The 14,301-nt window shown below is 45.4% G+C and overlaps 2 protein-coding genes across 5 annotated transcripts in view; one reads left to right on the forward strand and one right to left on the reverse strand.

Moving 5' to 3' along the window:
* Window positions 1-14,301, reverse strand: part of LOC105836051 (protein dachsous) — a 315,828-nt gene that overhangs the window by 109,032 nt on the left and 192,495 nt on the right. The window lies entirely within an intron of this gene.
* Window positions 1,710-4,455, forward strand: LOC105829724 ((11Z)-hexadec-11-enoyl-CoA conjugase). Of its 4 annotated transcripts, none has more exons than XM_012668773.3 (6): window positions 1,710-1,812; window positions 2,388-2,634; window positions 2,718-2,848; window positions 2,999-3,204; window positions 3,297-3,479; window positions 3,816-4,455. In XM_012668773.3, the coding sequence occupies exons 2-6, from the start codon at window positions 2,463-2,465 to the stop codon at window positions 4,072-4,074; spliced, it is 951 nt and encodes a 316-aa protein (XP_012524227.1). In that variant the 5' UTR covers window positions 1,710-1,812; window positions 2,388-2,462; the 3' UTR covers window positions 4,075-4,455. The 4 variants fall into 4 exon arrangements, with proteins under 4 accessions (XP_012524227.1, XP_012524226.1, XP_012524228.1 ...); XM_012668772.3 differs by having other exon boundaries at window positions 1,717-1,852; XM_012668774.3 differs by having other exon boundaries at window positions 1,726-1,744.

The following is a 14,301-nucleotide window of genomic DNA, read 5'->3' on the forward strand; positions in this document are numbered from 1 at the left end:
CTCTCTCTCCCGTTTCTCCCTTTCTTCTAGTGTGTTCCTCGGCAACCTCTGCCGCGCTCGAGTTCCCGGGTGAATGCAAATGAGACAAGCCGCGCATCGGCTAGCCACCGGGGAAGAGAACTCCGGCGAATCCATCCTCCGTATCCGGATACCCGTAGCTTTCCACAATGAGCGACGGCATCGCCGGGCATTACTCGGCCCTTTTTCGCGAGGGCGATGCCACTGTCGGGCATCTCGTCATCTAATCTCGTCCGGCCGGCTGGCCGCGTTCGCCGTTGCGTTGCGCGACTTTTTATGCGAAAATCGCCGCATCACCGTGAAAGAAAAGCAGTCAGCGCAGTTATTTCCGTGGTTTCTCGATTACACATCTGGCGCGAGATGGTAATTGAGCCGTTGGCCGGAACGACGGTCCAAGTCGTGTTTTGCGTAATAGCCGTGTAATAACAGAATCTATGCAAGTACTTAATGCAAAGGCTAGCTCTGCCTCCGTCTAATAATCTCACGGAAAATGTAGAATTTTACGGTGGCGCGAGAAGAGCGCGGCTATACAATCCTTACACATCGCCCAACTAAAACGATCGTAACTTTCCCAGTTTAATTCCAATTCAATGGCCATTTATTGTCGATAACTTATGATTACGGTATCACCCTTCGCAAGTGCGCGGAGTATTTCTTGGCGCACCCACGCCGGTCTCATTATCTCGCATCGCGTGACACGCGGTCGATAATTCTGGAAATAATTGGAAAACGGTGCAACATCGCCTACCTTGTGCGCTCGTTTACGCGCGCCCCGTACATACATACGTAGAATCCGCTCGCGCGTTCGCGAGAGATCGAGGAAGTAGCGATCGAAGCGACTCTCGCGCATAGCCTTGCGTCCACGCCACCGTCCTCGGGAACTTTATGGCTCATGAATGAAACATGGCCCTAACCGTACATCCGCGAGGCTTACGTGTTGCAATAGTGGCCTAATATATGCCGCAATCGCGAAAAATGGCATACCGATAAAAGGAATTAAGGTGGGAAGCTTAGCATCGTTGTTTCAGTCGCGATACGGAGTGGATGACGACAACCGGGAGCGGTCGCGATACGAATTGTTTTTGTAATCTCGCGCGCCGATATTTCGCAGTTGTTGCCGAGCGAGTCACGAATGACTCGCGATAAGTCATATTGCTTAAAATAAGATAGAATGACAAAATAATCAATTTCTGTATTAGATTAGATCAGATCAGTATTTCACTCGTTTAGTATTATATTATGCTTAATTAATAAATTAGTAATATATTATATTTAATTAATAAAAATCAAAAAGTAATACAATTGCTTTAGTAGGAAAGACTGTAAATGCAGTTGCTTAAAAGTCGTATCTTATTAATATTTTACATTCTTACTTAACAAGTAACATTTAGTAACAAAAAGTAATGACAAAACATGAAAAATGAGAAATAAGTAGATAAAATAAAAATTTTAACTCTTGCTTTGTGCGCTGATAAACTATATTTCAAGACCGACAAAATTATGGCAGTTCATAAGAACTGAAGATAAAAATTATATTTCGATACCAAGATCCGCTGTAAACTGATATAAGCAATTTCATATTTATCTTTATGTTTGACATTCTAATAGTTTCTAATTTTAGCTATTTTTATTAAAAATAATGTTGTTACGGTTCACAAAGCGAATATATATTTGTGAGTAGCAATGTCAAACATTTCAGTCGGATCTAGTATTGCGGTTAAGAAATGTGAATACTGTTATGCTTTTTGGAAATTTTTTAATAAATTTGTTGTATTATATTAGTATTTAATTAGTGTAAGAACGGACTTTGCTTTCTTCGAACAAAAATTGAGAAGTATACAAATTGTTTCATCCGCAACACTATTTATTTTATATTTTGTGTTTTAAGAGAAACGTCATACTTGCACAATGTATTTGCACGGTCCAATGTTAAAACAACACAATTAAAGTTTCAGTTTTATTACGTTAAATTCTTACTGTCAATTATTAACAGATAACTGATTCTTTCCATTACTGATTATAGCTCTTATGCTTCACGTACACTATTATAAACGTACATATTTCAATAAAAACAGTAAGAGACCACTTTTATTTAAAATATATACAAATATATATGCATATAAATATGATGCTGTTTTAGAATTTGTATCATTTATTTTTTTACATAATCTGCTTTTCGACTTGAACCATCAGCATGTCACAAGTTTATTTTAGAAAAAGTTTTAACTTAGTCTCTCAACCAAACGTATACTTCTTTTATATTTTAATCAATTGTAAATTGATGATATTGCGTAAAGCATCTTTACGTAAATCACACAAATAATAATTATTTACCTCTTTAAATTATTGTATGTCCCATTTTATTACAGTCCATTCAAAATTTACAATAGAGAAGCTACACATTTATTTTATACGACATAACATCAAACTCAGATAGTATTACAATGAAATCTGAAAAATCTGTAAACGATAAAGAATTAGCGGAATTGGTCAAGGATAATTACGAATGGAAAATCGTTTGGAAGAATGTCATTATTTTTCTCTATATTCATCTTGCTGCCATTTATGGATTTTATGTGTTATGTTTCCGAGTTAAATTTTGGTCAATTATTTGGAGTATGTATATCATATTTAATTCCGTAATGTTAAATTATCCTTTTTTTCATAAGCTTTATCAAGTAATTATTTATAATTTACAGCTCTCATTTTCTTTGCTGCTGCGATAATAGGCATGACGGCTGGCGCTCATAGATTATGGTCCCATCGGTCTTTTAAAGCAAAATGGCCCATGAAATTTATTCTCATGATCTTCCAAACCATAGCTTTTCAAGTAACTCTAACGCTATTAACTCCTCTCTTCTTTTTTATTTTATTAAAGTATCACGTAGAGCGACATATCTGAATGGACTAGAAATCAATGTTTTATATTTTAATTTTTTAAATGTTATCATCGCCGTCTTCAGTACATTACGTTTTTCAGGATGACATTTACCAATGGGCCAGAGATCATCGAGTGCACCACAAATTCACCGATACCAATGCGGATCCGTATAACGTAAAAAGAGGATTTTTCTTCTCGCATATCGGTTGGCTTCTAATTCGTAAGCATCCTGATGTTATGATCAAAGGTGCTACGATTGATTGCAGCGATCTCGATCGAGATCCAATCGTGGCATTTCAAAAAAAGTATGAAAAGTATAGTTTTTTTCTACAACAAGATGATTAGTCATGACTATTCATTATTAGCTGAGCCTATTAATTTTGCACTTTATCTTTAGGTGGTACATGTATTTAATGCCGCTGTGCTGTTTTGTCATACCAACATTAGTACCTTGGTTGGCATGGGATGAAAGTTTGTGGTATTCGTGGCATCTCGCAGTCTACAGATATTGCATGAGCCTAAATTCGACTTGGACAATAAATTCTATAGCTCATATGTGGGGTATGAAACCGTATGACAAGTACGTATTCTTATGCTATTTCCAATATAACATTAACTATAGCCCATTTGACATTTCGTTTTTATACAGCGTTATATTCGGAATATATTTCTAGCACTCGTAACAAATTTACAAAATCAAAACTCTTAGATAAAGAAAGTGTTAGCCTTTTTAAATTATCTAAGTTAATGTGAACAATAACAAGAATAAAGTATTGGCATTAACATCAACTTCAAAGTTATTATTTATTTTAACATTTCTCGAAGTAAGAGCAAACGATATATTGTACACATCAGAAAATAGAAGCATAATATAAAAATCATGTTATTTCTTAAAACCATTAATTTTATTATGCAGGTCGCTCAGTTCAGCCCAAAATGCCAGTGTTTCTTTGTTCACGTTAGGCGAAGGCTGGCATAACTATCATCACGCCTTTCCTTGGGATTATAAAGCGGAGGAACTTGGAAGTTATGGACTCAATTTGACAACAGCTTTTATCGACTTTTTCGCTTCCTTAGGTTTAGCTTACGATTTAAAAACTACATCTGATGATGTAATAAAGAAACGTGTTCTTCGAAGCGGAGATATCAATGAATATAAACATCATATAAAGTAAAATCAATATTTACGAAATGGAGAAGACTTTTTTTACATGTACCATTACATCGATTTTCTATTGAATTACGCTGTTTTGAAAATCGAGCACCATTCAAAGAGTGTTGTTTGTATAGAAAAAATATATCAATATTGGCATACTATTTTGTTCTTGGATAATATTTCTTAAACAAAAACCGAATATAAAAGTTTAAAAACAAATACAAACCAAAGTATCTTCTACCAAATAGTATAGTAGTTTTTGCAATATAGTTCAGTAATAATTTTTGCAACATAATTCAAGAACAGCGTCTAAGAAAGTGTAATATTTATATTAACATTAATGTAATAATAATAAAAATGTGTACATATGGACGAATTCAAAAGGGCAAAGTTGCGGATTAAAATGACTATAACAAAGTAATTTTTCGACACCTTACCAAGACCTTACAATGTCCTCTAGTGAATTGATTCACGCGGTAACAAAGATGCAGGATGGAGAGACAGGAATTAGGCATAAGGACCGATAGGGCCCACCCGAGCCGATCTCGTCTCCCTCGGAAGCGAGTGTCTCTGACTGTCGTAAAGAGCGCGGCCGGAGCTCTCTCACCTCGGCCCGTTTAACCGTTTAATGGCGGGTCAAGCGGTAATAACGCCGCCAAATAATCATAAAAAGGCGGCTGGTAGCAAACGCGGAACCCCCTGTTGCGTTCGTAGCGCAGCTACAGCGTCGCGTTAACATTTTCGGTGGCGACGACGTATCTTATGTCGAATCTTCGTGGTGCGTGCATGGTTGTTTTTTTCAAAGTATCTCCAAAATTATTTCCTGACGTGCAAAATATATTTGTTTTTTTTTAATTGCCTGGATTTGTATCTCTTACCAGTAAAAGATATTCCGACGAATTGCACTACAATTTCAATAAAAGATATTCCGGCGAAGTGGAATACAAATTAATTATAAAAAAGATAAAATTGTATATAACTTAGTTAGTATTTAAAATTAAGATAAAAGACAAATTTATCAAAAGTTCAGGGATAATATATGTGTCTTTAGCTAAGATTTCTTACGTCACCGCTGTATCTATCGCCAACGAACAACGCAGCGAAGAGAGGCGAGCGATTCACCGGGAGAGGAAACGAAGCGTGGCCGCGGATGTAGCACACGGTGGGCCAGGAAAATCACGCTCGACCCCCGGCCCTGACCCACGGAGCCCTGCAGTAGCGAAGACTGAACTACGCTAGACTGAAGACGAGATACTCACTAACTGTGTATCTCTCGGTGGCGGCACGACGAACGTGCATCGAACATTAACTGAGAAAGCCAGGCGAGAAGCATGCAAGATAACTTCACGCGAATTGACTCTTTTTAAACGTTGTTTAAACGATCGCACGATACGCAGTACAAGATGAAATGACAAAATTGCTTGATAGCCAATCTTTAAATATTCCTGATAAAACCGTCGACCGTTTATCTGAACGTAGTTAATTTCGTATCAAAAAGATATTTAAAAATAATAAAAGTTCTTCACAAAGAATTACAATAAAAAATAATGACGCGCAAATTATTAAACGAATATTTAATTTATCTTTCTGTCCGAGGGATGTAAATAACGATGTCACTCGGAATTAGTGGAAGGCGCGAATTCGTCGGGCACCCACGGCTTCGATTTCTTATTGGAACTTATTACGCATCTCGTTTAACACGGAGGAAAGACGGACGGAGTTAGAGAACGATGGTTCGTAATCGATGTCCCGTATGCGTTCGTGAACGCGATGCGTAATGAACAAACACGAAACGATTCTGTGGCGGAAGAGAGACGGCGAAAAGCGACGTGATAGAGAGAAGCCGAGAAAGAGAAAAATCCCCCCCCGAGGTTATACCTCGGCGCAACTGCTCCCGATGATCGGACCGACTTAATAATTATCGCGAAACTCTGTGATTACGAAAGCTCGTGAAAGCGTCGGAAAGCGCCGGGCGCGCCGAGATGATCTTTATTTCCAATTGGATCCACGACGGATCGTGGGGGCCCCTCTTAATTGACGGAGAATCGAACGGGGAAGAGGTGGGTGGGTTTTGGGAGGGTCCCGCGCTCGCATGGGAATTATTTTTAATAAGGATCCTTGTGGTCCGCGGCGCATACGGCGCCTCCTCCTTCTCCTCCTCCTTCCTCGCCTTTCAATCTTCACCGGGGCTTCACGTACGTGACGTGTATATATCGATTAACAAGACTCGAGTACAAAGGGCGAATCTCGAAGTTGAGTCCACTTACAAGTATAACCCGACAGTTTCTGCGCGGGGCAACTAACGCACATTTACACCGGCGCGACACTGACGAGAAAAGAAGCCGCGTGCAATTGCAAGTCATCATCGACGGTTATCGAGAGATTATTCTTCTCCCGTAATAAAGAACAATCGAACACGCGATTCGTACGACATTCGAAGAAAGGGGACTCCTGTCGGAAGTATCGTGCCTGCCACTGGCCGCCCTTCTCTCCGCGGTACGCAGGCAGACACAAGCCAGTCCTCAAAGGGGTAGCTCTATAATCATAATTTAGCCGTAATTACATTTATGACCCACTTTGCCCTCGTAAATTGTCTACGGAAATCGGGAGAAGGAGGGCTCTGGTCGTTGTTATTACGCGCCTCGAATGCCACGGACGGTTCGGCGTCCCTCTCTTTTTTTATTCGTCTCCTCTTCTTCTTCTCCGTCAACTTCGCCAGCCTCTCATCCTCATCGTCGTCGTCGTCGTCGTCGTCGTCGTCGTCGTCGTTGTCGTCGTCGTCGTCGTCGTCGTCGTCGTCGTCGTCGTCATCGTCGTTATCGTCGTCGTCGTCATCGTCCTCTTTTCGGCCGTGCGTGGTTATTAAGATCGTGATTGGAAGAGGCGAACGGGCTGGTTCGTGAAGCAAGTTCAGCCACCCTGACTAATCGAGAGTAGTGATAATCCAGGTTCGAAGGAAACGATGGATTCCAGGTATCCGTCTCTTTCCGAGCAAGACCAATATTCTCCCGAAAATTAGTCCTCGGAACTTATTTGCGGAGGTATCGCATTAACCTCCGGGCGCTTTAATCTTAGAACATTTCGTCGGTTAATTGAGAGACTCCGCGATTTTTTCTCAACGCGAAGTACACGGAAGAGCACAAAAAAAAAACAGCTCGACGGATCGGTTCTCTCAGGCAATGGGATGAAGGCGCGTATCAAATCCGATACATTGACGCGACATGTATGCCCGGGATAATTACCTGTCTCTTATCTTATAAAGACTTATATCGTAATACCAGAGTAAGTAATACTTCTTATAATTATCACGTACTTTCATCTCAATGTTATTTCAAACAATACACGTTTACATCCTCTCCCTTCCGTCGTTCAACGTTCGCTTTATTTGTACATTTTAATTCGATGTATCATAAAAAAAAAATTGTTATAATGAACGTTTCTTTCATAAAATGGAATTAAATAAAAATTAACCGCATGAGCTACAGCCCATTTATTTCGTACGCATATCCAAACTCATTCGGAGGAGGACGTAATAAAAAATGAGAATGCCTTTATAATGATTGACAAGCACATTGATAGGGAAAAGCTTACGTGAATGAAGGTGTTGGCGAATTCCTGGTGGCTTGTCGGTCGGGGCGATCAAGGGAGCGGAAGTCGTGCGATTTGGGAGTTAATAAGGTTCGATAATCACGCGAGGGAGGGGCGGATGGGTTGGAGATAAGGTAATCGGCGATCGATTTCGCCGCGAGACGGCGAATTCGCCGAGCGTGCCGGAAACGACGGGGACTTTGCGTTTCGTGGAGGGCGCGAAGAAAGAGCTGCGGGACGGAAAGGAGTGGACGCATTCCTGCCGCGATGAGACGCGGTCCCATTGGCTCCCGAGATGGCGGAGCGTCACACCGGTTGGCCGCCTTAATAATATGGTACGGCAGTCCAGGCAGCACCGAGGACTGCCTGCCTGCCTGCCTACCTCTGCCTCCTTCGGCGTTTCACGTTTTACCCACGGGACGTTGCTGCCGTACGGTTTTACCTGACATCCAGTAACCGTTCGATCGTTATGTTACCCCCACATAGCATTACGCTTACATTACGCGATACCGGATAACCGAAATTCCCCCATCAACGCGATTGAGGAAGTTCGAGAGCTTCGAATATGAATTTTTGATACGAATTTTAGGATGGATTCTAAAGTGAACGTCCAAGAACAATGTGTTCATTTATCTGCGATTATTTTTACGACATATGCTCGCCTGCTAAAATCACATTGGTCCACCACGCGCGTAGAATAAATGCATTAAGAGCATCAAATGCATTTATTCTTATGAGATACGCCGCACAGTATACGGCGTTTGACGCAATCCGCGTGGCTGCTCGAATGATTCAGATACTCCTGCTCGCTGCTGCAGCTTATGCGCGAGACAAAATTCATTTGGCGTACGTATCTAGCAACGATGTTAACACTCGGGGAAAACGCGGTATAAATCATAGTCGACGCAAGCGGCGTTTTGCCTGGCGTCGATTCTTCATTCCAAGGATACTGCCGTTAATAGCCGGTGAAATGTCGGGTTTTTTCAACGCGGGACAATTAAATGCGGGGAAGAAACCGCACGTTTCACCTCTCATCTCGAAATGTGTCTTCGATCTCGACGCGATCGCGTCAACGCGATGCGACGGCAAAGGAAACGCTAGCGCGTTTTTAGGTAGCTCTCTCGCCTCTCGAGAGCTCTCGGAGTGCCGAAGGACGCATTCGCGCAAATTTCGTAGTCGGGCTTATGATTACTTCGCGTATAACCTGCCATTATGTATATTACCGTCTCTCGCGCATTTCGTCCGTGGGCTTCCGATGCTGCTCGCGCAGGGAGAGATAGAAAGAGAGAGAGTGAGAGAGGGGGGGGAGGTGAGCATACGCGCGAGAGCATATTCAAGCGCTGAGTATACATTTGGCTGGACGGAGGCATAAATAATACGATCTCGCCGGGGGCCAATCTTACGGTAGTAGACACGCCGAGGCGGCCGCGGTACGATGATTAAAACTTGTTCATAGTTATGATCGATCCCCGCGTTACGTCGTCGCGCGTATACGTGTCATTATTCTGCCGCGGGTGTTCTCTACGCATTTCTCGCGAGCTGTCGAAATATCATCTCGTTGAGGCTGAAATGGCACGCAATAAATCTTTTTTTCTCTCTCTCTCTTTTTCTCTCGCTTCTATAATTATAAGAGCGCCTACGAAAAAAATCTCCTTCCACCGGTTCATCTCCGGTTTTGCTCCGTTCCTCAAGTCTTCACTCGCAAAATCGTTATTATTAAATCTGTTATTATACAACGAGGGCAATAGCTCGACGCGAGCCCTTCCTTCTATTCTGCTATCTATCTTGAATGTGTGTCTGTCGATTTCGTTGAACCCGATCGCATAGCGGCAAGCCGACCGGAAAGGCAGGACTGGCCGGCCTGGTCGGGAGGTAGAGAGAAAATAAAATTCGCCGAACCTCGGTAATACGTTTCGAAACAATTACGCTATGCTCGAACGCGCCCGATGGCTACGACGATCGCTTCGCATATACGTCCTTTGCCCAACGGCCGCCGTGTGACTGTGAAAAAAGACCGGATCGCAAAAAGACAACGCGACAAAGGTCCTCGTTCACCTCCGGCTAACCGGTGTCCCCCTTTTTTCCACGCAGTGTATCTCTTACCGTCGCCATCGCGGTGCTTGTGGTTCGATTCCATTGTCGGAAGAATATCATTCTTTCCACTTGATTTCTGACGAAGATCACCGCGATCTTCGGACTTCGCTCCGGGCGCCTCTTCGCGCCGATGAAGCCGAGCGTAGCGCGGAGAGTCATAGACGCAAAATTACAGAAAAATTGCTGCGCGCGAAAGTGAGCGCGGATAGCGAACGATTACAGCGGCTCCGGACATTGCGGAAAGACGATCCCGTTGGCGCGTACGTTTACCTACCAGTTGTATATTCACGTCGCGTGTTCACTGCGATTGCTCTCGCGGATTGCACAATCGCGCGCGCGCTATAGAGACAGAGAGAGAGAGAGAAACCAAGATTGAACAATTAATCGTCAATGACAGCTTTGACTTAACGCGCATAAAGGAATCCAAATAAATATAAGTGGATCGAGGACGACTCGCGCTCGTAGCATTTACGAAAAGACATAATAAAGCGGTCGTAAACGTCACGAGCATTTTTCCGGCTGATAATTGCGAACGGCAGGTATCTCGCCGTCCGGCGACGTTTCTGCGGCTTTCACCGCAATCATGCGCGACGAATACGCACGCCGACGTTGCGGGACTATCAATCGCGCATTGCGTTGACCTTACGCGATTTCATCTCGCGTCGCGTTCGGGCGATCGAGCGCGATCGTTACGTGAATCAGCGGGCGCCGTCGCGGGATATCCGACAGCTGTCCTTCCCCGACGGGGGAGGACAATGGGACGCGACAACAGTCAGCCGCGACTTCCTTGTCAGCCGTCGTCTAACAGGATCGCGATCCTTGCGAGAGACGCGAGGAGACAGACCTGATGCGCGAAGACGAGGAAACCGCCATCTCTTGCCATCTCGCTTGGATGCGCGCTGACAAATCCGTCGGCGCGATACACACGTAACCTGCTCGCTATTGTAACAGCCGTTAATAGTGGGACAAGTTATCAACAAGTCCGCAAGCAAGTCTTTACATAACGAACGTTGTCACGGCCCCGCTCGACTTTGCAGGGGTCTGCCTGCGCTCGCTGTCGCCGATAGTGACCATTGAGAGGATGGGGATCAATCGTCTGCCTGTAAATACAACATTGTCGCGCTCTTCCGATCGTATCAAGCCGAGTGCTTGCCGAGACGGAACCACTGGTTACCGCGGGACCCCGTGAGACAAGGACGATCGTGAAGAATGGACTCCTGAGCGAATACTCATTATTATCGCGATGTATCAATATGTTACCGATACTTTTCAACAACGGCAAAGTACAAAGAAGGAAATGTGGAAGGGATCTTAATGCTTGATTTCTTAAAAGTACGCAATGTGTAAATAATGACCGCTTATTGCGCGTTGCAATGTCAGCGTGGCGAATTAAGAATCGTGTGATGAAAGGAAAAAGTCAAAGTTTACACGAGCTGAGGAAATACGACGGAATTCAGACGGAAATTAGCGAAAGGACATTGACACATATTACCGTATCTGTGAGGTAATTTGTAATCGAAGAGTTAAGAAAAGGGACGCGGGAGGGCATAATTCTTCGCGCGGCGACGCGCGAAAAAGAAGCAACGTGGGAATGTTATTATCGCGATATGTGCAGTGCAGTGTGGGATCCAATCTCCTCGATCGTAAGACGCGCGTCACGAGGCGAACGTAAGCGGGATTACCCATTCTTGCGAAAAGATTGCAACAAAGTGGGAAAAAGAAAGCCGCGAGTAACGGCCGAAACGACTTTCGATTGTACAACCGGGATATTCGACTTGGACGGACGTGAATGAGGGATCGGTACAAACGCTATCATTACCACGTTGAAACGTCCGTGAACTTCCAATTAACTCGGCGCGGGACCATTCTCGCTCGTACAATGTATTCCCCTCGACTACCATCAACAGTGCCGTCGTACACTGATTTTCGGTTAGCGGCCATCTCATCAGGTCGAGCTGGACTCATCGGGACTACGTCATGACAACGGCGATCACGAGGAGCGTACGTACGCGAATGTGTATTATTAACGCGCACCGGGCCCGGTACCATGCGGCAGATCCCCCTTCACGCCGGGGAAGGATATCATCCTGGACATCATCATGGACGTCTACATTGTGCGCTACCAGTTCGGCCCACGGGCACCATTTTTGCGTGGCCGACGGACGTTCCAATAAAATCGGTACGTCAGACAATTTTCGGTTACGCGTGATCTCATTAAGTTGCCCGTAGAGAGGCAGTTGATTCCTCCTCCCTCTTCTACTTTCTCTCCTCTTCTTCACTTCTATCTTCTCCTCCTTCTCCTGCTCTTACGTCTCTTCTTTCTCTCTTAGTTGCTCTTTCTCTCCGCACGGTGGCCGCCCAACACCTTCGATATCCCGCGCGCATCTCCCGCACCGAAGAGATGGTGATCATTATTTCAAAATTGTTCCAAATATTGACGCAAAAAGTGCATCTCGCATCATCTTGCGGTGGCTCGTCTGCGAGCGAGCGCATCCCTCCTCGCCACGGGTTCAAGCTGATCGCGTCGCCGATTGTATTCGCCTCGAGAGAGACCGTCGCGAGTACGCACGTGTATTCGCGCGGGTATACATACACGCATCAACCGGTAACAGTCATTATCGAGCGATAGCGGGTACGGCATTGCCAGCATGAGACGGGGGTAGGGATGGAGGTGAGCAATTTTCGTGGAAAGGAGAGAGAAAGAGAGAATGACAGCAGGGCAGAAGAGAATCGGGAGGTGTGAGAGCACGTCGGGAGAGAAGGGGAATGAGAGGGCAGTGTGGGAAAGGAAAAAAGGAAGCAACAAAGGAGGAGTACGGGATCGCCTTGCAAACGATACGCAGGTAAAATGGCGGTGCGCAAGATCGCGTCTCTGCGGTGAGGCCGCACCACGAAACGAACGACGACGACGACGACGACGAGGAAGGAGGGATGAGGAGAGAGGGTGACGATGAAACGAAGGGGAAACGAAGGCAGAGTACGAAGAGCAAGGACAAGAAGGAGAGAAGGACAGAAAAGGGGGAAGGCATCGCTGCGAAAATCGCGTCGAAAGGCGGGAAAGGCGGACGAGAGACAAGAAGCTGGTGGTGGTAAACGGCAGTCCCGAAAGTGGGAGGTGGTTTAAAAATGAAGTAATATGGTGAAAATATGGCGGGCAATTTTCGAGGGGAAGACGCAGATGACGAGCCTGTTGGCTGAGCCGGGCTGGGCTGGGCTGGGACGGGCGAGCGGAGTTTGACGTTGCAACGTGCGAGAGGGTGCATTGGCAACACACGTAAAATGCCTCTGAGAAAGTTCGGCGCGGTGAATACGTCACAGCTCGCGGTCCAGCGGCGTAAAGACGCTCGTCCGAGGTAGGGCAAAGTTAATAACGGACGAACGGATAGACGCGGTTTTACGATCGGGGCATGAGGGCGAAACCGCGAATTATTTTTATCGCGCGCGAGAGTCGCTTACGCAACGCGAGCAGATGTGAAATCCCACAAGCGCGTGGAGTTACGATTCGCGAAGCAGTTCGCGGTTCGAGCGACATAAACGCCTTGTTTATCGTCGCCGGGACGACGTGCCGCGGATTTAGAGTTATTACACGACCGTGTAACCGCGGTTACAGAATGCAATCGCGTGGCTGCGAGGCAACCAAGCAAAGGGTATACGCTCACCTGTGTGCTAATTATCATTTTTCACTCTTATTTCATCGAGTCATTTACATTCATACATATAGCGCGTAAAGCGAAAACACACGTAACTCGTTTGTCCTGTACGCTCCGGTCAGAACGCGGAAGAAACTCAAGACGGTCGAAGACGAGCCTCCGTCGTCCCCGCGGAAACCGCGCGCGAAGCGCGAGATTTTATCTAATCGCGCGCAATTAAGGTACCAGCGGTTTTTACGAATCGCCGCTATGAGTAACGATTCAAACGATCGGCGCGGTCGTTCGCTTTAATTATTCCCTAGACGCGCCACGCCGATCGGAAGGTATAAATCGCCGCTCGGGTTTTCGCGGTGCATGCGCCGGCACGCACGCGATTAACTCATGCCGTCTCACGCGCTACCGGGGGGGGTCCCCCGCCTCCCCTGGCCCTCTATCCAACGCTGACGGTGTCAGAGTCGCTTATGGAGCGCAACTCTGTGAAACTCGTCTTCCTCCTCTTGCGCGCTCGTAAATCTCGTAGTAGTAGTAAGTAGAAATAGCGATGGCACTGATATCGCTCGCGCGAGGTGTCAGATACTTGTATCAATTTTGCACACGTATCAAATCTTCCGCGTTCGGTTGCCGGGGATTATTAATACGAGCTACGTCAATCTGTCGCGTGAGCAGCGTGAAGCCCGATCGCATTGGTATAATAAAATCTACTTTCTGAAAAAAGAAAAAAAACCCAATTACATGCGCGATTCGCTCCGAGACGAGAGGGTCTTTAATTTCGCCAAAGTATCGTCCGCAGCAACGAAAGCGTCGAAGAAAGTGATCCGTGCAAAATCCGTCTCGCGATTCATCCGTCAATGATAGCAGCACGCGCGTGCATCCCCGTCGCGCCAAGAGGCCGCAGCCTCCGCGCTCGCTCGAGC

This window comes from Monomorium pharaonis, chromosome 8 (genome assembly GCF_013373865.1).
Source record: "Monomorium pharaonis isolate MP-MQ-018 chromosome 8, ASM1337386v2, whole genome shotgun sequence".
NCBI lineage: Eukaryota > Metazoa > Arthropoda > Insecta > Hymenoptera > Formicidae > Monomorium > Monomorium pharaonis.